This window comes from Equus asinus, chromosome 2 (genome assembly GCF_041296235.1).
Source record: "Equus asinus isolate D_3611 breed Donkey chromosome 2, EquAss-T2T_v2, whole genome shotgun sequence".
In the NCBI taxonomy this organism is placed as follows: Eukaryota; Metazoa; Chordata; class Mammalia; order Perissodactyla; family Equidae; genus Equus; species Equus asinus.
The window spans coordinates 125,618,880-125,640,134 of NC_091791.1; the positions used below are offsets into that span (position 1 = coordinate 125,618,880).

At 55.9% G+C, this 21,255-nt stretch overlaps 2 protein-coding genes across 22 annotated transcripts; one reads left to right on the forward strand and one right to left on the reverse strand.

Annotated features, from left to right (window-relative positions):
* The first annotated feature begins 1,239 nt into the window (after positions 1 to 1,239).
* MAN2C1 (mannosidase alpha class 2C member 1) lies at positions 1,240 to 13,229 on the forward strand. 6 transcript variants are annotated; one of them, XM_014841398.3, is made up of 26 exons: positions 1,240 to 1,449; positions 1,723 to 1,848; positions 2,296 to 2,419; positions 3,856 to 3,926; positions 5,305 to 5,482; positions 5,789 to 5,978; positions 7,148 to 7,254; positions 7,441 to 7,551; positions 7,915 to 8,007; positions 8,137 to 8,253; positions 8,482 to 8,577; positions 8,677 to 8,822; positions 9,199 to 9,322; positions 9,694 to 9,815; positions 9,942 to 10,027; positions 10,154 to 10,309; positions 10,522 to 10,632; positions 10,772 to 10,904; positions 11,162 to 11,266; positions 11,367 to 11,523; positions 11,640 to 11,783; positions 12,142 to 12,251; positions 12,358 to 12,437; positions 12,567 to 12,715; positions 12,797 to 12,906; positions 12,990 to 13,229. In XM_014841398.3, exons 1-26 carry the CDS (start codon positions 1,343 to 1,345, stop codon positions 13,114 to 13,116), a joined length of 3,180 nt encoding a protein of 1,059 aa, XP_014696884.2. In that variant the 5' UTR covers positions 1,240 to 1,342; the 3' UTR covers positions 13,117 to 13,229. The 6 variants fall into 6 exon arrangements, with proteins under 6 accessions (XP_014696884.2, XP_070353733.1, XP_044620271.2 ...); XM_070497632.1 differs by having other exon boundaries at positions 1,241 to 1,449; positions 8,503 to 8,577; positions 10,535 to 10,632; positions 10,810 to 10,904; XM_014841396.3 differs by having other exon boundaries at positions 1,242 to 1,449; positions 10,535 to 10,632; positions 10,810 to 10,904.
* On the reverse strand, positions 9,247 to 20,116 carry NEIL1 (nei like DNA glycosylase 1). 16 transcript variants are annotated; one of them, XM_070497702.1, is made up of 10 exons: positions 18,261 to 18,399; positions 16,550 to 17,006; positions 16,264 to 16,383; positions 16,103 to 16,166; positions 15,707 to 15,806; positions 15,165 to 15,292; positions 14,817 to 14,844; positions 14,576 to 14,637; positions 14,238 to 14,402; positions 9,247 to 9,368 (listed from the first exon to the last, which is right to left on the reverse strand). In XM_070497702.1, the coding sequence occupies exons 2-9, from the start codon at positions 16,981 to 16,983 to the stop codon at positions 14,247 to 14,249; spliced, it is 1,092 nt and encodes a 363-aa protein (XP_070353803.1). In that variant the 5' UTR covers positions 16,984 to 17,006; positions 18,261 to 18,399; the 3' UTR covers positions 9,247 to 9,368; positions 14,238 to 14,246. The 16 variants fall into 16 exon arrangements, 12 of the variants coding, with proteins under 12 accessions (XP_070353803.1, XP_070353773.1, XP_070353787.1 ...); XM_070497672.1 differs by lacking the exon at positions 18,261 to 18,399 and adding an exon at positions 17,232 to 17,467 and having other exon boundaries at positions 15,548 to 15,806; XM_070497686.1 differs by lacking the exon at positions 18,261 to 18,399 and adding an exon at positions 17,232 to 17,465.
* Between the last annotated feature and the right edge of the window lie 1,139 nt (positions 20,117 to 21,255).

Here is a 21,255-nt window from a genome sequence, read left to right on the forward strand (position 1 = left end):
GCCAGGAGACTGAGTCCAAAAGAGCCTTGTGGGAGGAGATCCTGGGATGAAGCGTGGGCAGTGCCTGACTTTGGGGGTAGAGTGCTACATACTGTTTGGGGGGAAGATCTCAGGTTTTCCTAGCAATAACTCACCTAATCCTCCGTGCTTGTTCAAGAAAGATCTTGTTGACTTGGAATTACGGGGGAGATTTATGGGGCCTGACCAGGGGCAGCCCCAGCTGTTGCTGTATCTGCACAGGGTTATGTCCAGAGTAGTTATGCTTGCAGGGCAGGAGGAAAACCCAACCCACCAGTGCAACCAAAAAGCGGGGGGAGCTTCCCCTACAGCCAGGATTTTCACAAGCAGCATTTTTATCCCTCCTGCCTTCTGACATCTGAGCTCCAAGCTCTAAACCCAGCCTGTATTATAGAAGCAAGTTACCTTTATTTTAACTTACATTTGGTATTCTGTACTTAGTCACCTTTCCATGTGATTTGCAATGAAATGTTGTAAACTTGACTTGGTCAGTATTTCCATTAAAATATCAGGGCTAATGTTGTGTATATATTTTTCTTCCTGATGATTTTATAGACAAGGACTCCCTGGCAATCCTAGCAGGGAAGAAAAGCAGCCAATGGACTATAAGGGTAATGTGAGACTGAAATCGGTGGTGTTTCTGGCATTATGGCGTCTCCAAACTCTTCAGTCTTGTGTGGTGAAATGTTATTCTCTTAGGATCTTGAATGCTATGCTGTGATCTGCCATCTCAAAACAAAATCTTTCCAGAGTTTCTGGTGATGTGCGACAATTAGGTACACACTTAAAATACATTGTAGAGGAAGCAGGTTACTAGATGCAAAGCCCTCTCTATTTATCACTGTGTCTGCCGATCAGTTTGGAAGCACCGCTCCCTTGCGATCTTTCCATGTTAAGCAGAGAGGTTTTTGGAGGTAGTCAGATCCAGAGGTCGGGCTGAGACTGGAGGGCAAGGGGGTACCCGCTGCGTGCTTCTGAGGCTGGGTGACCTGCGTTTGCAGCAGCCGAGGCTTCTGCCCGTCGTGTCTAATATTCCTCTCTCTCTGGCCCGGGCCTTTCGGAGAATCTAAGCGTCCAACTTCCCATTTTATGTAGGGATTTGCCCAGTGGCCACCAGCTCGGACAAGATAGAGGAAGACCTCCGCAGCGCTGCTTTTAGCTTTCAGCTCCCTGCTCAAAGTTCACAGCGGCGGAGTTTCAGAGAGCCGCTGGTGTTCCAAGAAAAGCTGCCCGGGGCTGGAAGGCGCCGGAACCTTTGGTTCCAGGCCGTGGACCGCGCCGGCAGCGCCGGCGGCCTTCCGGGGAGAAGAGCGGGCGCCCGGCGATGGCAATGGCGGCGGCGCCGGCCCTGAAGCACTGGCGCACTACGCTGGAGCGGGTGGAGAAATTCGTGTCGCCGCTCTACTTTACCGACTGTAACCTCCGCGGCAGGTGTGGCCCTCACGCCTGGGGCGCCAGCAGGCCGCATTCGCGCGTCTCAGCCTTGCTTTCCGGGGGGAAACTCAAGCTGCGGCCACCCGGGCTGAGGGACAGAGTGCCCGCGGCGGACAGGCCAGGGGCCCGAGAGGAGCGGTTGGGGGGGTGCTGTGGTGTGGGGCGGCCCTCTCGGCGGTGAATCAAGGGAACGTGTGTCCCCACCCGCCGGCTGGCCTACGGGCGGAAAGGGGGCGGCTTCGAGCGTGCCCACCGGCCCCTCCCACCCAGGCTCTTCGGGGACAGCTGCCCGGTGGCCGCGCTCTCCAGTTTCTTGACGCCGGAGAGGCTTCCCTACCAGGAGGCCGTCCAGCAAGACTTCCGCCCCGCGCAGGTCGGCGACAGCTTCGGACCCACGTGGGTAACGCTCAGAGGGAGGGCGGAGCCAGCGGGCCAAAGGGAGGGTCACCCTCCCGGCTTGCTCACATCCCCGAGGGCCACACCTCCAATGTCGGCCCTCTGCCCTGGACCTAAGCCTCTTGGGGCAGAGCAGCACCCTCTGCTGGGAACAGCTCCCTGGTCCCTCAGTCTTCATGGGAGTTTTCATTCCCCCCCTCTCCCAGTCCCTGGACTCCCCTTAGGAAGGACACTCTAGGACGGATCACGGACCCCTGACAACTGTGCCTCTTTTCCTCACCTTGCTGCACATCCCGTTACTCCTATCTTGTGGATCAAAGCCGAATGTCTTGTGATGCTGCAGATGCTTGGAGAAAGTCTCAAGCCCCTGCTAACCTTTAATCCAAGGAAATATGTCAAAAGGACAGAGCTTCAATCCCTAGGCCCATCTCAGTGGCTCTCTTGCAGATGGTGGACCTGTTGGTTCCGAGTGGAGCTGACTATCCCGGAAGCATGGGTGGGTCAGGAAGTTCACCTTCGCTGGGAAAGTGATGGAGAAGGCCTGGTGTGGCGCGATGGGGAACCTGTCCAGGTGAGGAGCCCTGTCCTAGGGACAGGTATGGTCACATTTCAGCCCTGGTCTCTGGAGAAGCCACAGCTGAGTGGTTCTGCCTCAGGGTGGTATCAGAATTTCAGGAAATGGGGAAGTTGCCGCTTGGGCCCCTGTATAACTGGTCCCTCTCATACTGGGACGTCAAATGGATAGCTGATGAGTCTCAACGTAATTTGTGCTAGACCAGCCCTGCCACTGACTGACCACATTACCATTCTGGGCTGGAAATAGTTACTAATCAAATATAGTAATATTGAGTACAACAGATGCATTTATTAACTCTACTAGGTGCCAGGTGCCAGACTAGTGGCTTTGCAGGACATATCACTTTTTATTTTTAGTTCTTAATAAACTAAGTTTTATTATATGTAATATATGCTTATAGGGGGAAACTTTCAAACAGTTCTGGATAATATAAAGTAAAAATTTGGGGCTGGCCCGATGGTGCAGCGGTTAAGTTCGCACGTTCTGCTTCGGTGGCTCGGGGTTTGCTGGTTTGGATCCCAGGTGCAGACATGGCACCGCTTGGCAAGCCATGCTGTGGCAGGCGTCCCACATATAAAGTAAAGGCAGATGGGCACGGATGTTAGCTCAGGACCAGTTTTCCTCAGCAAAAAGACGAGGATTGGCAGCAGATGTTAGCTCAGGGCTAATCTTCCTCAAAAAAAAAAAAGTAAAAATTTAGGTCCTCTTCCCCTGAAGGAATGGATCTCTCCTTACCGCCTCAACCCCAATTCTCCAGATATAACCACTATTAAATGTCTTGTTTATCTATCCAACTATATCACGTTTAATCTTTTTAATCCTATATGGTGAGTCTTTACGCCATTTACAGATTAAGAAACTGAGTTATGTAGAGGTTAGTTCACTTGCTCAGGTTCACACAGCTTCCATTCCAATTGGACTAACTCACAGTCTCAGGTTAGGACTGTTCCTCCTGTATGGACAGATGGCAACCCCCTCCCTCCCTCATTAGCCCCCTCCCTCCCTTGGCTCAGCAAATGTCTCCTGAGTGCCCTCTCTGGGCCAGGCCCTGTACTAAGCACTGAGGACAAAGCAGAGAATGAGGCCAACTTGTCCCTGACTTGACTTCATAGAGTTTCCCTTCAGATACTTATTCAGGGGTACAGAGTTCACCAGAAGCCACACCCAGATCTCCTGATGCCTACCCAAGACCCTTCCCATAAGACCAGAGGCTTTTCTGCTGGTAAACAGGTGCCATTTGGTGGTCATGGCACTGGCTGCCAGGGGGTTGGGGCCCTGCTTCCAGGGTTCCCTGATTTGTCAATCTTGCCCTTGCCTGGGAGAGAGGAGCCAGAGCTGGGGACCCAGAGTATAAGCCTCCCTCAGCTTATACTTCACCTGAACTGTCCAAAAGCCTCAGGCCTTGTGTTTTTCACTCCATTCCCCACCAGGGTTTGACCAAAGAGGGGGAGAAGACCAGCTATGTCCTGACTGACAGGCTGGGGGAAGGAGACCCCCGGAGGTGAGTGAGTCCCTGTGCCCTGGTTGACCAGTGCTGTGGGGGAGGGGACACCAGTGGGTGAAGAGGAGCTGAGGCCCAGAGTGATCTCAGAAACATACCCACCTTGAACACAACCATCCTCAAATCTCATAGTTTGTTTTTTAAAAGCAGGATTTTTTTTTCCTGACTATAAAAATAATATTTGCCTTCTTGTGGTAAATACAGAAAAGCACAAAGAAGTAAACAGCTCCCATTATCCCACCACCTAGAGATGACTATTATTAACATCTCATCATTCATCTCAGGAATTCTTTCAGGTGTAGTTTTTACTAGTTGAGGTTGTATTTCTTTGCTATTTTGCATTCTAATTTTTTTGATTCTATATTATAACATGCGCATTTTATGACATCATTAAAAACTCCTCTTAGACATTATTTTACTTTATAATATTTATTGAACGCTGTGTGCCCAATGCTTCCAGACACCAGGAGTATGATGGTGAGTATATGGTCTTTGACATCAAGGGAGACTCATATATGCTTATATAATTACAAAACTGGGGCCGGCCCTGTGGCCAAGTGGTTAAGTGCACGAGCTCTGCTTTGGTGGCCCAGGGTTTTGCCGGTTGGATCCTGGGCGTGGACGTGGCACTGCTCATCAGGCCATGCTGAGGTGGCATCCCACATAGCACAACCAGAAGGACATACCACTAGAATATACAACTATGTACTGGGGGGTTTTGGCAAGAAGAAGGGGAAAGAAAAAAGAAGATTGGCAAGAGATGTTAGCTCAGGTGCCAATCTTTGAAAAAAAAAATTACAAAACTGATGAGGGCTCTGAAAGAAAATACTAGGAGCTCGATATGAGAAATCTGTTCCAGACTTGGGAGAGGGGTAAGAGGAGGGTCAGGGAAGGCTTCCCCAAGGAAGTCACGTTTGCTCTCTGACGACTGAGTAGAAGAGCACACAGCCCACATGCTGCTCCAAGGAGTGGCCTGCCCTGTGTTGGCTGATGGATCTTTCTCTGAAAGGTTGGACCTTGGAGATCCAAACATGTTTATAATATGCAAACAGGGTTCTGAGACCAGGTCAGTGCTTTGTAAAGACAGCTTTTGCAAATAAAAGGCTAAGTAGCAGCATAATTCACACGGTTCCAAACTTGGCTACTTATTCTCCCTGACCGAGGTAGAATGCTCATCCACAGAACATGCCTTCAGTCTGGTGTTTCTACCGTGATCTTCTCACACATGCACCTGAGGCACTGCAGTGGGATACTCTGGGTGGTGGATCCTGGAGGCGAATGGAGAGGGGTCAGCTAGTTGCCTCCTTGGTCCTCTCACTCTAAGCCCCCAGAGTCCTCTGCCAGTCCCTTGACTTGAGGCTGCTCCCCACATTTGTAGCATGACCCTCTATGTGGAAGTAGCCTGCAATGGCCTCCTGGGGGCCGGTAAGGGAACCATGATTGCAGCCCCTGACCCAGAGAAGATGTTCCAAGTGAGCCGGGCTGAGCTGGCCGTGTTCCACCAAGATGTCCACAAGCTCTTGGTGGATCTGGAGCTGCTGCTGGGCATGGCCAAGGTACTGGACACCCCCACCCCACCCGGTCACTTTCCAGAGCCCTGCTGCAGAGAGATTGTTTCTTGGGTCAGATAGTTTGGACTCTGGGGATCCAGAATAGTGAGTGTTTCTGCCTGCCTGAGTGTTGAGAGGATTTCCCTATGTGAAAGGGAGGAGGTAGACAGTACTGAGCAGGGGGACCAGCAGGAGCAAAAGGTTGGAGGTGGGGAGGAGCTCTGCTGAGAACCCTTGGGAGATCAGCCAGGGCCTAGTTTTGTAGACTCCGCTTGCTCGAGACAGGGATTAAGGGGCAGAACCCTCCTGCAGGGCCTCGGGGAAGACAACCAGCGCAGCTTCCAGGCCCTATACACAGCCAACCAGATCGTGAACGTGTGTGACCCTGCCCAGCCTGAGACCTTCCCAGTGGCCCAGGCCCTGGCCTCCAAGTTCTTTGGCCAACGTGGAGGTGAAAGCCAACATACCATCCACGCCATGGGGCACTGTCACATTGATACAGGTAGGGCAGCAGCTGGCCAGGTTAGCTGGGGGAGGCAGGAGTGCCCTTGAAGCCCTGGCTGTGCCCTGGAAGCACTGCGTGATCCTCAGCAAGTTCTTGCTCCTCTTGGACCTCAGTTTTCCCCATCTGTAAAATGGGGCAAGGGGACTGGACTGTGGGCTTTGCTAGGTGTGGCTTCATTTATTCTTTCAACAAAATCTGATGCCCCATGTGGCCCCATGGTAGATAATAGAGGGTAGGATTATAGAGACTGATGATCACACAATAGGCAGGCACAGTTGGTGCCACGATGGAGGGAAGTATAGGGGTCCGGAGAGCCCAGAAGAGGCGCTTAACCCAGCTGGGTCAGGGGGATTCAAGAGAGGCTTCATGGAGGAGGTGACCTTTGAACTGAGTGCGGATAGAGTAAGAGTTTGACATGGGTGTCAAGTCCTCAGAGAAGAGTGACATGGGAGTTACTGAGATGGGAGCTCAAAGTGCAGGTGGAGGTTTCCTGGGGAGGATCAGGAGTTCAGATTTGAACCTGATGAGTTTGCAGTACCTATGAGGCTTATGGGAAATGCACATTTTTAACAAGCTCCCCAAGGTATTGAATCTGATGCAGCTAAAGTTTTTGAGCCACAAGAACAAGGGCTTTCTCTGATGTGCCAAGGCTGGGTGGGTAGGTCTGGGGGGAACTCCAGGCTGGTAAGGAAGGAACTGAGGCCTAGAGGTCAGGAGAGGCTATTGTGTCTCACTCAGGATGGCTGGCTCAGGCAGCCCCATCTGTTCTGGGATATGCATCGTGTGTGCAGGGGAAGAGTTAACCCCTGCTGCCTCTTACAGGATCTTCTCTGGAGATATCTAAACTTCAGGGTGAGGCTATTCCAGGGCCTGGGGCCTCCATCTGCTGAGCTGTAAAATTGACCTGATAGCCCTGTGGGTCTCCTTTCCCCACCCTCTCCTCCCACCTTGCAGGAGTGACTTGAAGTGACAGCTCTGGAGGGATGCCACGGGGCTGTACAGGGAAAAGGGCCTAGGATGGGAGGAAAGCTGGGATGACCCTCTGGAGGCCCAGGCTTGGCCTGGTTGGAGTGCTGGGAGGCAGGGGTGAGGTTGGAGATCTGTGAGGAGCTGGGGACCTTGCTGCTCACCCTCCACCCTTTATCTCCACCCTCTTCCCTGTCTAGCCTGGCTTTGGCCCTTCAAAGAGACTGTGCGGAAATGTGCCCGGAGCTGGGTGACAGCCGTGCAGCTGATGGAGCAGAACCCTGAGTTCATCTTTGTCTGCTCCCAGGTCAGAGGGACAGCTGTGTGGGGGCACCTGAAGCCCAATAGGTCTGAGGGTGAGGTTCCGAGGGCTTCTCAGGCCTGAGGGTCATGGCTCTGCCCTACCCTCAGCTGCCCACTGGGCCCCAGATACTCAGCCCTGGGTGGGGTCCTCATCACTCCTGGCCCAGCTCCCACCCCACCTGCCCCACAGGCACAGCAGCTCGAGTGGGTGAAGAGCCACTACCCTGGGCTGCATGCCCAGCTCCAGGAGTTCGCCTGCCGTGGGCAGTTTGTGCCTGTGGGGGGCACCTGGGTGGAGATGGTAAGTGCAGTCTGCACCCCCTCAGCCTCAGGCCATAGCGTTATGGCCTTCCCTCCTCAGTTTTGCCCTTTGCCTCCGTTTTGTGGCAGCCCTTATTAGTCCCTGGAATCCTAAGGCCTGGGATGCCAAGGGGGAAGAGGGTCTTAAGCATGTGACAGGCTATCTGCATGACCCAGTCCCGGGAACTTCCCCTCTGGCACACAGACCGTCCTGCCTGAAATAAGGAGATGGATACTGCCTTGGCACTGGCGGTAGCCCATGTCAGGCTTCTGGCTTCTCCTGATGGGGTGGGGTGGGCCTGAGTTCCTGCCTGTTCGCCGGCTGATGCTGACCCCGAGCACTTCCCTCTTCCCTCGTTGCCAGGATGGGAACCTTCCCAGTGGAGAGGCCATGGTGAGGCAGTTCCTGCAGGGCCAGAACTTCTTCCTGCAGGAGTTTGGGAAGATGTGCTCCGAGGTAGGCTGGGAGCTGCTGCACCTGTAGGCAGATGGTGCTGGAGCTTGACGTGTGTGATGAGGGGCTAAGGCTGCGGCTGCTCTGCCAAGAGTCCTGGTTCCCATGCCCCAGAGGCCCTTTTCCCCACAGTTCTGGCTGCCAGATACGTTTGGCTACTCAGCGCAGCTCCCCCAGATCATGCGCAGCTGTGGCATCCGGCACTTCCTGACCCAAAAGCTGAGCTGGAACTTGGTGAACTCCTTTCCGGTAAGCAGGCCCCAGGGGGTCAGGGTCAGAGTGGGCCTGGGTCCCCACCTGGCCCATTCACCTTTCCCCAGGCTTATTGTGGGGTCCCGAACAGACCACCCAACCTCCCCCAGAGAGGACATGCCTCCCCCAGGGTCACACACCAGGCAGGGGCAGGTCTGGAGGGCTCAGTTCTGCCTCAGCCCTGGCTCTGGCCTCTCTCCTCTGCCCCTGTCTCCCTGACTGCAGCACCATACCTTTTTCTGGGAGGGGCTGGATGGCTCTCGTGTGCTGGCCCACTTCCCACCTGGTGACTCATATGGAATGCAGGGCAGTGTGGAGGAGGTGAGACAGCACCTAGTAGCTGAGGTAGGGGGGTCAGGGTGGAGAGGCTGGGTATCCTTTCCTAGGCTGACCCATGCTGACCTGTCCCTGCCTGTCCAGGTGCTGAAGACCGTGACCAAAAATCAGGACAAAGGGCGGACCAACCACAGTGCTTTTCTCTTTGGCTTTGGGGATGGAGGTGGCGGCCCCACCCAGACCATGGTGGACCGCTTGAAGCGGCTGCGCAATACAGATGGGCTGCCCAGGTCAGGCTAGCCTGCCAGCAGCCCTCCGTGCTCACTCAGTCCTGCCCCCAGCCCTTGCCTTGAGCCCTTCTTTCTGCTCAGCCACTGGGCCCAATCCCTCCACTGGGCCTTCTTCTGCTCCAATCCTGGACCATGGGCTCCTCCCAACTTCTACCTGGGGGTGGGGGTGGGGAAAAAGCTGAGCGTGGGAAGGGGCCTAAACCTACCAGAGAGAGAACTCTCTTGGGGTGTCCAGAACTGGCTTTGTGTGGAAAGGGAGCTTTCTGGGGTGGCTCCTTTCTGTCGCGGCTGAATCTCTTGTCCACTCTGGCGCGGAGGAAGGGTGAGCCATGTGGCCCCTCAAGGCTGGGAGACCCAGGCTGATGGTATCCCTCAGAGTGCAGCTGTCTTCTCCGGGGCAACTCTTCTCAGCGCTGGAGAGCGACTCGGGGCAGCTGTGCACATGGGTCGGGGAGCTCTTCCTGGAGCTGCACAATGGCACCTATACCACACATGCCCAGGTCAGGAACTGGTCGCCCAGCTGAGCAGGGAGGGTGTGCCCTTGATCTGCAGAGGGTCAGAGAAGGAAGCAGGGGTCAGAGCCTGCCCAGACCTGGGGAAGAGGCTTGTGTTCCAAGGAGGAGCTGAGAGGAGAGAAGTGCAAGAGCTGGGTGGGTCAGGAGCCTGGAGGAGCCAGGACTGAGGATCCCTGAAGGAGGAGGGGCTTGGAATGAGGGGAGAGGAGGAAGGCATTTGGGACAGGTCCCCCACGAGAAGCTTTAACCAGGAGGCCCTGAGGAACCATCAGGGGTTCTGAGGCAGGGAGGGCTTTGGAAGGTGTCCTGGGATGCTTGAAGAGACTCTAGACTGATAACCCCCACCCTGGGCTCAGATCAAGAAGGGGAACCGGGAATGTGAGCGGATCCTGCACGACGTGGAGCTGCTCAGCAGCCTGGCCCTGGCCCGAAGTGCCCACTTCCTATACCCGGCAGCCCAGCTGCAGGACCTCTGGAGGTCAGCCCAGCTTCTGCCTCCTGCCACCCACCTGACCTCACCCCAGACACCTCTGTGGCTGCCCCTCCCAGCCTTCCTTCCTCCCACCCTCCTGGCCTTCCCCATCCCTGCCCTTCGCCCCTGCAGGCTCCTGCTCCTGAACCAGTTCCATGACGTGGTGACTGGAAGCTGCATCCAGCTGGTGGCGGAGGAAGCCGTGTGCCACTATGAAGGTTAGGCTCATGACATTCCCATTGCTCTCTCTAACACCCAGGGCCGAGCCCAGGGTGTCCCCTGTGGGGGACTCAGGGGTCATCCCAGGCCCATTGCCCATCCATGACTGACTAGTCTTTCCTTAGACATCCGTTCCCATGGCAACACACTGCTCAGTGCTGCAGCCGCCGCCCTGTGTGCTGGAGAGCCAGGTCCCAAGGGCCTCCTCATTGTCAACACACTGCCCTGGAAGCGCACTGAAGTGTTGGCCCTGCCCAGGCCTGGCGGGGCCCACAGCCTAGGTATGAGCTGGGAGAAGGGCTGCCCTGCAGCAGGAGGGAGCAAGGCCAGACTGAGAGGTGGAGATACTTCCCTGGGGATCTTTGTCCTGGGGTGCCCCAGGCTGGAGAGTAGCATCCACTCTGGCTGGAGAGTAGTAGTAGTATCCACTCTCAATGCCCTCACCCCCCAAGCGAGGCTCATGGAAGGTCAGGGAGGCTGCACTGATGCCCAGGCCTCATTCCCAGCCCTGGTGACAGTACCCAGCATGGGCTATGCTCCTGCTCCTGCCCCCACCTCACTGCAGCCCCTGCTGCCCCAGCAGCCTGTGTTCGTGGTGCAAGAGGTAAGTACTGGCACATCCCATGGGGGCCAGGGGATGTCCTGGGCTGACCTTAACAACAGGGGAGTTCTGAGCTCCCTAGCCTGAAACAAGTGGTCAGGCAGGGCCGGGGCTGGGGTGGGGTGCTGTTGGTTGTGGAAAGACCCTGCAGACTCAGCTTCAAGGCCCCCTCCCACCAAGACTGATGGTTCTGTGACTCTGGACAACGGCATCATCCGGGTGAGGCTGGACCCGACTGGCTGCCTGACATCCCTGGTGCTGGTGGCCTCTGGCAGGTGCCAACCCCTCACTGCTGTCTCCCATGCCTGCCCTCTCCTGTGAATCCCAGACTCCATTCCCTTGTTCCCTGACTACAGCACTGCCCATAGGAGCCCACAGTGGTTCTTGGCTGGGACCAACTCATGGAACAGGGCAGGCTGGGCTAGGAGTACCCCCTGTTCCTTGGGCCTCTCACCCTGCCGTACCCCACCTCAAGCAGCTGGAGAGGCCAAGATCATCCAGTTATAAAGCACCAATCCCCATGTCCTTCCAGGGAGGCCATTGCTGAGGGCACTGTGGGGAACCAGTTTGTGCTGTTTGATGATGTCCCCCTGTACTGGGACGCATGGGACGTCATGGACTACCACCTAGAGACACGGTGCGGGTGGACAGGACTTGATGGTGGGGTGGGAATACAGGCCTATTGGGCTCCTCCATCAGCCTCCCCTGGCTCAGCACCTCCCACTCCTGTCCCACAGGAAGCCAGTGCTGGGCCAGGCAGGAACCTTGGCAGTGGGCACTGAGGGCGGCGTGCGGGGCAGCGCCTGGTTCCTGCTGCAGATCAGTGCCAACAGTCGGCTCAGCCAGGAGGTCGTGCTAGATGTTGGTTGCCCCTATGTCCGCTTCCACACTGAGGTAGCAGGGAGCAGGGCGGTAGGTATCTTCCCCAGGTGTCGCTGGTGAGGAGGGGCCAGCCCTAAGCCTGTGTGTGTCTTTGCCTCCCCTTGCCGCCCCCCCCACCTCCACCCCAGGTGCACTGGCATGAGGCCCACAAGTTCCTGAAGGTGGAGTTCCCTGCCCGTGTGCGGAGCCCCCAGGCCACCTATGAGGTCCAGTTTGGACATCTGCAGCGGCCCACCCACTACAACACCTCTTGGGACTGGGCTCGATTTGAGGTTTGACATCCAGTTAGGTAGGGGGTTTGGATCCTCCCTGGCTGGAGGAGACTAATTGGTGGTTAAGAGGTGAGGAGGAGGAGGATCAATATTTGCTGTTCCTAACATATGCCAGGCATTGTGCTAAATGCTTTGTTTAGTCTGATACTCAGACCCAGCTGGTGGGGTAAGTACTGGATCCCCATTTCACAGATGAGGAACTGAGGCTGAGACTGGTGGGTGGGGTGCCCAGGGCCTCCTATCCTGAAAGCTGGAGTTCAGCTCTGTCGTCCCAGAGCTTGCCCTCACTCTAGTGATAGGAGCTCTGGAGCACAGGAAGGAGGCAGGGCCCCCAAGGGGGTCTGGCTCTGCCCTGCAGGTGTGGGCGCACCGCTGGATGGATCTGTCAGAGCACGGCTTCGGGCTGGCCCTGCTCAACGACTCCAAGTACGGCGCGTCGGTGCGAGGCAGCGTCCTCAGCCTCTCACTGTGAGTGGGGTGCCCACCGGGGCTGGGGAGTGGCGTGGGGCGCGGGTCTTCCCGGGCCAGAACTACAGCAGCTCCAGCCTGGCCTGTACCACTCTCCCTACCCCAGCTTGCGGGCGCCTAAAGCCCCTGATGCCACTGCCGACATGGGGCGCCACGAGTTCACCTACGCGCTGATGCCACACGAGGGTGAGCACCGTGCCCCGACGCCTCGGCCCTCTCTGAGCCTAGATTTCCAACAGTCAATGGGGAGAACTGCCGCAGTCCCGCTCCCCACCCCCATTTTCCACCACGCGTCCCTCTCTGGTCCGCGCCCAGGCTCCTTCCAGGACGCTGGCGTTATCCGCGCTGCCTACAGCGTCAACTTCCCCCTGCTGGTGCTGCCCACCCCCGGCCCTGCGCCCGCCGCCGCCTGGAGCGCCTTCTCCGTGTCCTCGCCCGCGGTGGTGTTGGAGACAGTCAAGCAGGCAAGGGGCGGGGCGCGCCGGGGGCGGGACCCCGGGCGGGGCCCGCCCACTTCCCTGCCCACCGCCCGCCTCCCTTTGCAGGCTGAGACCAGCCCCCAGGGCCGCACGCTGGTCCTGAGGCTGTACGAGGCCCACGGCAGCCACGTTGACTGCTGGCTGCACACGTCGCTGCCGGTTCAGGAGGCCGTCCTGTGAGTGGGGCACGGGGCGGGATGGGGGTGGGAGTGGGAGTCCTGCCCTCGCGGGGCCCTCATGGTACCCTCCTCTTCTTCAGCTGCGACCTCCTGGAGCGGCGCGACCCTGCTGGCCACCTGCCCCTTCGGGACGCCCGCCTAAAGCTCACCTTTTCTCCCTTCCAAGTGCGGTCCCTGTTGCTCGTGCTGCAGCCCCCACCGAATTGAGTCCCTGAGGGCGGGGTTTTGTTTGTGGAAGGCTTTGGGGGCTCCTCATTTCTGCCTCCCCAGCCTGAAGCAGGATGAGCCACCTCTTGAACAATAAATCCTTGGCTCAGGAACCCTGCTGGTAGCCCCTACTCACTCCCCTCAGCGCCCATCCTCAGGCTTTGAGGGCAGAAGGCTTTTTCCCAGGCATTTGAGGTAAGGGCCAAAATCTAAGGTTATCTGTGTGTGCAGGGTCTGGTTTGCAGCCCCCATGAGAGAGATGGAGGATACTGGTGACCACAGCCGGCTAAAAGACCACGAGCTAAGAAGCTCCTCCCCTGTGTCAGCAGGCAGGGGGCCTGGGGCTGGGTGGGTTCTGGCTTGCCCCCACTAGGAGAGGAGCACTGATTAGTCAGGGCCAGGCAGGGGGAGCAGCTACAGGCCCTGAGGAATCCCAGACTGCAGGAGCTATGGAGCCTGGACTGCCTGGGCCAGGGTCTATGCACGACCTCTGAGGGGCTGTCCCTGCAGAGGCAGACTGTCCTCTGAGAGCAATGGCCTTGAGGACTGGGATGGGGCTCAGTTTGCCTTGCTGAGGAGATGGACTTCCCAACTTGGCCATCCCAGACCTTTTCTGCAGCCAGCCCAAGAAGTGCCAAGAAGTTCAAGTTTATCAGTTTATAAAAAATACAGCATTTTTCACATTAGCTTTAAAAATGGGGAAGGTGGGGTACAATTAAAAACATCATAGTTAGTTGTGCAGGGAACAGCCATAGGGCCAGGGTCATCCAGCCCCCTTCAACCACTACCTGCTTCCAGGAAACCACACAGGCTCCCAGATGCAGCGCAAGGCAGTGGGAAGGGTGGATGCAAGCAAAGAGACCCTCCTGCTAAGAGGCAGAAGTCCCTTCAGGCTCCAAGGGTGGGGTGTCAGGCTTCATCTTTGGGGTCTGTGGTGTCTAGGGGGGGACAGGTGAGGTGGCAGCTCAGACCCCAGGCTAAGGACTGCCCAGACAGCCTTCCGGGATCCCACCTTTGTCCACACATTCCTTCCACCTACACTGCCATCCCTTCTTCTCCTGGAGAGCCCATTTCAGTGGTGCCCTTTCCCTCTCCAGAGGAGGATGCTGAGGAAGGCCCACCTGAGAGTACTAGTTGCCCCCTCCTCTTCCCTTTTCAGTGACTGGAGGGGCTTCTGGGTCCTGTTGGAGGCTAGTCCCCTTGGGCTGCTGGGCTGTAGTTTGCTCAGGGAGGCCTCTCCGTGCCCTTCGTGTCCTAGAAGGGGCCTTGCTTGGGGGTGGAGGGTCCTGGGTGGAGGAGAGACAGGTCAATGAGGGGCTCAGAGAGCAGTTCAGAGGTTGGTTAGGACCCACTATTGCCCCCCACTGTCAATGGAAGGCAGCTGCCCAAACGCCTGGCCTGGGAGGTGCAGCCAGGGCAGGGGACAGTGCAGGGAAGAGGGAGGAGCAGGGAGCCATACCTCCGTTCTGTCCTCAGGTCCCTGCTGCAGTCCCTTGGATTTCTTCTTGTGGGACTTGCCCCCTGCAGGACACTGACACTGGAGTGCAGGGTCCTATGGCCTTGGCCCCATTTCTCCAGACTCCCCCCTCCCACTCTGGGTGACTCCAGGGTTGGGGTAGGGACTGGGAGAAGGGTGCTGTAGCCTTGCAGGCAGCTAGTCCTTTCTGCTCTCTTAGCTTATTACATTAGAAGTAGCTTACCTTTGGGTGCCAGAGGTCCAGGATCCCCCTAAAATGGAATGAGGAGAATTCTGGAATCAACCTGGTTGGGGTAGGATAGTTTTCCTTGGAGAGGCAGCACTCAAACCTATCCATCCAGATCAGTGTAGCTCCTCCCTTAGGAAGCCACTCTGACTGCCCCCACCCCCTGCCAGGTCAGAGCCAACATCAACAAGTCCCCCCTGCCATGGGCTGCTCCTCTAGCTGGAACCCTGGGACTCAGGAGGGAGGGCAGCATAGGGAAGGGACAGTGTGACCCCCGGGAGACTCCAGCTCCTGCCCTGCTGTGACCCAGGCCTTTCCACCCTGTGTGAGCACGAGGGCCCAAACCTGGAACCAGATGGTCCGGCCATGCCGGTCCTGGAGGGAGCTCATGCCTGGCATGCCATAGCACCGCAGCCAGGCTCGAAAGGCAGCAAAGTCCTCCTCCCCGATCTCCGGCCCGTAGCCTTTGCCCCCTGTGGGACAGAGGAACCAGGCAGAGATCAGAGGGCTGACTCAGGTTGAGAGGAGGGGGAGCCTGGTAAGACCTGGCCCAGACCTCAGCTATACAAGCTGATGGACTGAGTCAGGGGTCCAAGGCTCTCCCTTCTCCAGCTGTGTGACCTCAGGCCGGTGTCTTCCCCACTCTGGGCCATGGCTTTCCCATCCTGGAGTGGGGTTAAGAATCCCTGCCCTGCCTGCCTCATGGGCAGCTTAGAGGACATACACACCTGACAAGTGAGGAGGTCTAGTCCATTTAGCAACAACTATGTCTAGAAACTTCCCTTCACCAGGAGGGGAACTAGGCCCAGAGAGGGGCAGGAACTGTCCCAGGTTACACAACATGCTGAGGCAGAGGTGGTTGGCCATCTTTGCCTCCCGGGCCTCACCCAACTGGACCACTTCCTTGGACACTGAGTGGCACAACTCCAGCAGGTCTGGGTTCTGCAGCTTGGCCCTGATCTTCTGGCTCAGGGTCAGCGCCGGGCTCTGGAGAAGGGGCAGGGGTAGGACCTGGTTTTCAGCATGAGGCAGGGTCACCCAGAAGGCAGCTGACCCTCTAGGGTACAGACCCAACCCCCTCTGAGCCTGGCAGGACTCAGAGATGGTTCATTCACCACCCCCCGTCCCCCCTGCCCCCCCCCAGTATTGTAAAGAAGGGGAAACTGAGGCCCAAAGCCCAGAATGGACTTGCTTGAGCTAAGCTGGAGACACCTGACCCAGCCCGTACCCTTGTTGTTGGCCTGCACTGACAGGTGTGTGCACATCCCCCCCTGCACCCTCACCGGCCTGCGCTGCTGCAGCGCCTCCAGAACCGTGCGGGCCTTCTCAAAGGGGGGTATCCTCAGCCTGCCATGGGATGGACAGAGGGAGCCATGCTAAGCAGTGGGGAATGTGGGCACACCCAGCCCACCCCAGCCCTCGTGCCCATGGCCTGCCTGCTGACCGGTACAGGATCTCTGCCCGCAGATAGTTGCCAATGCCATTGAAGAACCTCTGGTCCAACAGGGCCTCGCAGATGGGCCGGTCAAAGGCCTTGTCAGCTAGGTTTTGTAATACATTCTCCCTGGAGGGACATAGCCGTGGGGCACATGAGACCCATTCTGCCCACTCCCTGAAGGGACGGAGGCCTAGGAGGGGCTGGGACTCACCCCTCAATGGCCAACAGAGGCACTAACAGAGCCAGGCCCAGAGACCAGTATTGCATTCATCACACCTGGTGTTGGCCCTACCTGAACTGCTCGTACTCCAGCAAGACACATGGCCCGCGGCCTGGCTGCCACTCGCCCCCGAGGTCCCAGTGGCCGAAGCGGCGGATGTCCACAAAGCAGAGGGCAAGTCGGGGGCCAGGTGGAGCTGTGTAAAAGCGCAGATGGGCATGCGGTGGCAGCATATCCCTGGGTACCAGCTGGAAGGAGCCAGACATGCCAAAGCGGAAGACGAGGGCCAAGGGCTCCTGTGGGGGCTGGGCCCCAGGCAGGGGGCTCAGTGTCAGGCGCAGCTCCTTGCCACGGGCTGAGGCTGAGATGCGGTAGGCACTGCTCTCAAAGGGCACCTCAGGGTTGCGGCTGATGGGTGACTTCTCCACACACCCACCAAACACCAGCCCTCCACATGCCTCGTTCACAAAGCGGCTGGCCAGATGCAGCTCAGGGCCCTCAGGCATTCTGTGGGAGGGGTGGCCAGGCCCTGTTGGGGGTGGATGACAGCAGGTTGGGCCAGGTATGTACCTTGTGAGAGAAGAATTACCATCCCCATTTTACAGAGGAGAACCCTGAGGGTCAGAAGGAGCCATGGCCAGCTAGAGTTGGCAGGAAGGTCAGCTGGCGTGGCCACAGCCCCTGACCCCCAACTGAAAATGCTGGGAAAGCTCAGGGCACTGGGGAACTGTGACTCTGCCTTGATCATTAATACCTTCGAAGGGCTTCCAAGAATGCGTGCTGCTTTTAGAAGAAAGTCCAGATCCTTCCTGGGCCCACACTGTCATCTCATATCTTCCCAGGCTCCCCCTCATTCACTTGCTCCAAACACACTGCTCTTCTTCCCATCCCCATGACTTTGCCCCTGCTGTCCCCTCAGTCTGGGAACACTTGAGAGAGGCCCTCCCTGACCACTCTATCCAAGGTAGCATCCCTCCCCACACACACCTTTTCTTTCCCTCGTGGTATTCCCAGGACCTGAAGTTATCTATCTGCCTTTACCTCCACTCCCACCCCAGAGTGGACGCCCTGCTTGTTCACCACCAGAGCGCTTAGAACCAGGCCTGCTTGTTGCCACCACGTGCGACAGTGAACCTGACCCTGCCTGGGAGCTGGGAGCAGGGAAAACTAATGCTCAGAGGCTCAGCCACAAGCCACTGGTCCAACCAGAGCCAGGACAAGGAGGAGGGAACGCAGGGGTCTCCAGGTACATCTGTGCTGGAGCCAGGTCCGCACGGCTCTGAGGCAGGAGAACAGAGGGGCCAAGAAGGGCTCCCTGAGCTCCAGGCTATGGGGGGGGGGGGGGGGGATGGGGGAAATGGTAGGAAATGCCCAAGTCGGCGCCTCCGTCCGAGGTTAGCATACTTCGCCTCCTCACCTGGCGGAGGCGGATAGTTTGTCACTTTCCTCTTCCCCCAGGACGTTGTGAGATCGAAGGTGAAGGTGTGTGTCGGGCAGAGGGGGGCATTTAACTTGGGCCAACTCCTTTACTCCCCTGCCCCACCTCAGCGCCGCCTGGGGCCTGGCACCCGCAAGGGGTTTGTTTTGCCGGAAAGGTGAAAGTCTAGATTTCTAATTTCTCGAAGGGCGGGCGCTTGGTGGCTCGCTTCCTGGCCCCCGCCCCTCAGCCCCGTCGCCCGTCCCGGGTTAATCCTGGCTCCCTTCCTCCCCAAGGCCCCCTAATCCCATCCTCTCCTCAGCTCTGCTGCACACTGCTCCACTGCCCGTCCCCGCCGCAGGGTACCTGCGCCCGGCGCTGCTCTGGGCCAGCCGGCAGCCACTCAGGGATGATGCCAGGGTGGGAGTGCACTAAGAGCATGCTGGGAACTGTGGTCGCTCCTCCAGAGCCTACTGGGAAGTGTAGTTCTTCACTCAGGTGGTAGGGTCTGTTCGGGGTGGGCCCCCGAGCTAGGGGGTCTGGGGTATGGCAAAGGCTTTGGGGCAGTGACCTGTCTGGGAAGTGGTGGAGGAACCTGGCTTCCTGCTGCCCGGTGCTGGTGTGATGTGGAGTCAGGTCTGAGGTCCTGGGTTGCAGCTGTCTGCGTGGTTGGGAGAAGTCACTTGGCTAGTCTGGGACAGGGTAGGCACTGCCAGCAGGAAACACTGGCAACCTCTCAATGCAGAGGCACCTGCAGATGTGCGCAGGGAGCGCACTTGAGACCCGGTGGTGGTGCTAAGTATTCACGCACAGTCAGGCATAACATACAAACAGAATCATCACCACCACCTGCCGGTGGGAAGTGCAGCCAAGCAACAAAAAACAGGCTCGGAAGCAGAACCCACTTCAGGTGTTTCTGTGGGGGAGGGTCTCTCTGCAATGACATTTAGGCTAAGACTTCAGAAAGAGCCAGCTGGCAAAGAGTGGGGACAAGACAACATGCCAGCTGGAAGGGACAGCCAGTGCAAAGGCCTGGAGGTAGGTAACCGATTGGCCCACTGAAAGAAGGCCTGTGTGGCTGGAGTGTACCTCGGGGTGTGCTGGGGCCTGAAGATGTTACCACACAAAGGTGGCATAGAAAGGGCATTTTATTACAGCTTGCTAGCAAGAGGGACGATGGCTGACTAATGTCCAAAAGAACCATCTCAAGGGGGGAACAGAATCTTGAAGCAGTTATATAGGCCAGTGGGTTACAGGAGAAGGGGTTAGAAATGTTGACCCAGGAGTTGCCACACTGGATCTTTCACTTTTCATTGATAATGGCTATCAGCGTAGACTCTCTGTTCGGGGGTCATCACATTCCTAAGGAACTCAAAAGAACGAAGTTATCATCTTATCGCCCCTGGGAGGTATATGCACAAGCAGAGGTCATAACATCTACAGAGCAGGTGGGTCTCCTGGCCGGTGCATATCCAGCTGGGTTAGTTAGTCAGAGATCCTTCAAAGTTACAATATGGTTTCTTTTCTACAATAGGGTTTCCCTTATGTCAACCTCGTATTCAGCCAGTATCAAAGACACACAACCAAGGTCAGGTCTGGGCAGGCTCGGCAGGCCTCTGTAAGGTGTCTGCATGTCATTGTCAGTGTAGCAGGCCTGGTGCCTGACCCGTAGCCATAATTTGCCCCTTCGTACTACTTCTGCTTCCTCCCTGCTTTGTCTATTTATTCATTTATTTTGGCAGGAGTATTTTTAGGTAAATTAGACAAATTATGATATTTCATCCCTAATCTGTTACCATGCATCTCTGAAAAGCAATTTCCTACAAAGCCATGATACCTTTATCATACCTAATAAAGTTAATAATTTTTTAATGTCATCTAACACCTAGTCCACATTCAGAACACAGAAGAGGGAGCGCTACTTGGGAAATCAAGCTAAATTTCCCTCATTGTCCCCAAAATGTCTTTTATAGCTGGCTTGTTCAAGGTATAGTCCAATCAAGGATTATATGTCTCTCAAATAATTTTTAATCTAGATGGAATTACCCCAACCCACTTCGCCCCCTTTTTTTTGGTTTTCATACCGTTCTGAAGAGTCCGAGCCAGCTGCCCTTTGAGATGCCCGATCACATTCTGGATTAGCTGAATGTTTCCTCAGGTGGTGTTAACTTGTTCCTCTGTCTGTAGTTTCTCCTGGACACTGGGAATCAGATCTGAATACCTGGCTATGTATCTTCAAGGATACCTCCTACGTGCTGCTCTGCACTCCAAATTGCATCACATTAGGAGGCGCCTAGCATCTGGTTGTCCCACTTTAGTGAGGCTGAAATTGATCATGGATAGGGCTGTGGCAGCCAGACCTCTGTGTTGTAAAGGTATGTTTCACACCTTGTGACCACTAAGTAATCTATGGGGTGACTTTGTTTTGCTGGTCTCCTGTTGTTTGTTTAAATTAAGATATAATTTACATATAGTGAAATTTAGCCTTTTTCGAGTGCGAGTTTTGACAAATACATATACTCACGTAACCACTGCCACAATCAAGAGAGAAAACATTTCTGTCACCCCCCCCAAAATTTGCCCATGTGCCTTTGTAGTCAACACTTCCACCCCACCCCTTGGCAGCCACTGATCTGCTTTCTGTCCCTATAGTTTTTGCCTTCCCCATAATATCATATAAATAGAATCTTTAGTATGTAGACTTCTGAATCTGGTTTCTTTCTCTTAGCATAATGCATTTGTGATCCATCCACATTGTCATGCTTATCTGTTCAATACTTTTTTTTTTGGTGAGGAAGACTGTCCCTGAGCTAACATCTGTGACAATCTTCCTCTATTTTGTGTATGGCACACCTCACAGCATAGCTTGATGAGTGGTGTGTAGGTCCATGCCTAGCATCCAAACCGGTGAACCCCAGGCCACTGAAGTCAAGCATGCAAACTTAACCACTATGTCACCAGGGCAGCCCCTTTGTTCAATACGTTTTATTGCTGAGTAGTATTCCACTGTGTAGATGTACCAATGTGTTTATCCATTTACCAGTTGAGGGACATTGGGTTCTTTACAGGAGGTGATTCTTTAGCACCACGCAAATACCCAGTTTCACACCACATCCACCTTTCAGCTAATGACTTTAGCATCCTTGATGATCCTTGCCTCAACCAAGTATTTAATTGGGAGTTACAAAATAGTTAGTTTCTAATTCTGTCAATCCTTCTACATTAGCTGGTATTTTTCTGTAAAGAAGAGCTTTACCTCATTGACTAAGGCTATTTGGTTATCTTGAAATACTAAAAAAACAGGATAAATTCTGAATTCTTTCCCCTTAATTATCAACTTCAGACTAAGAATTCAGTGCAA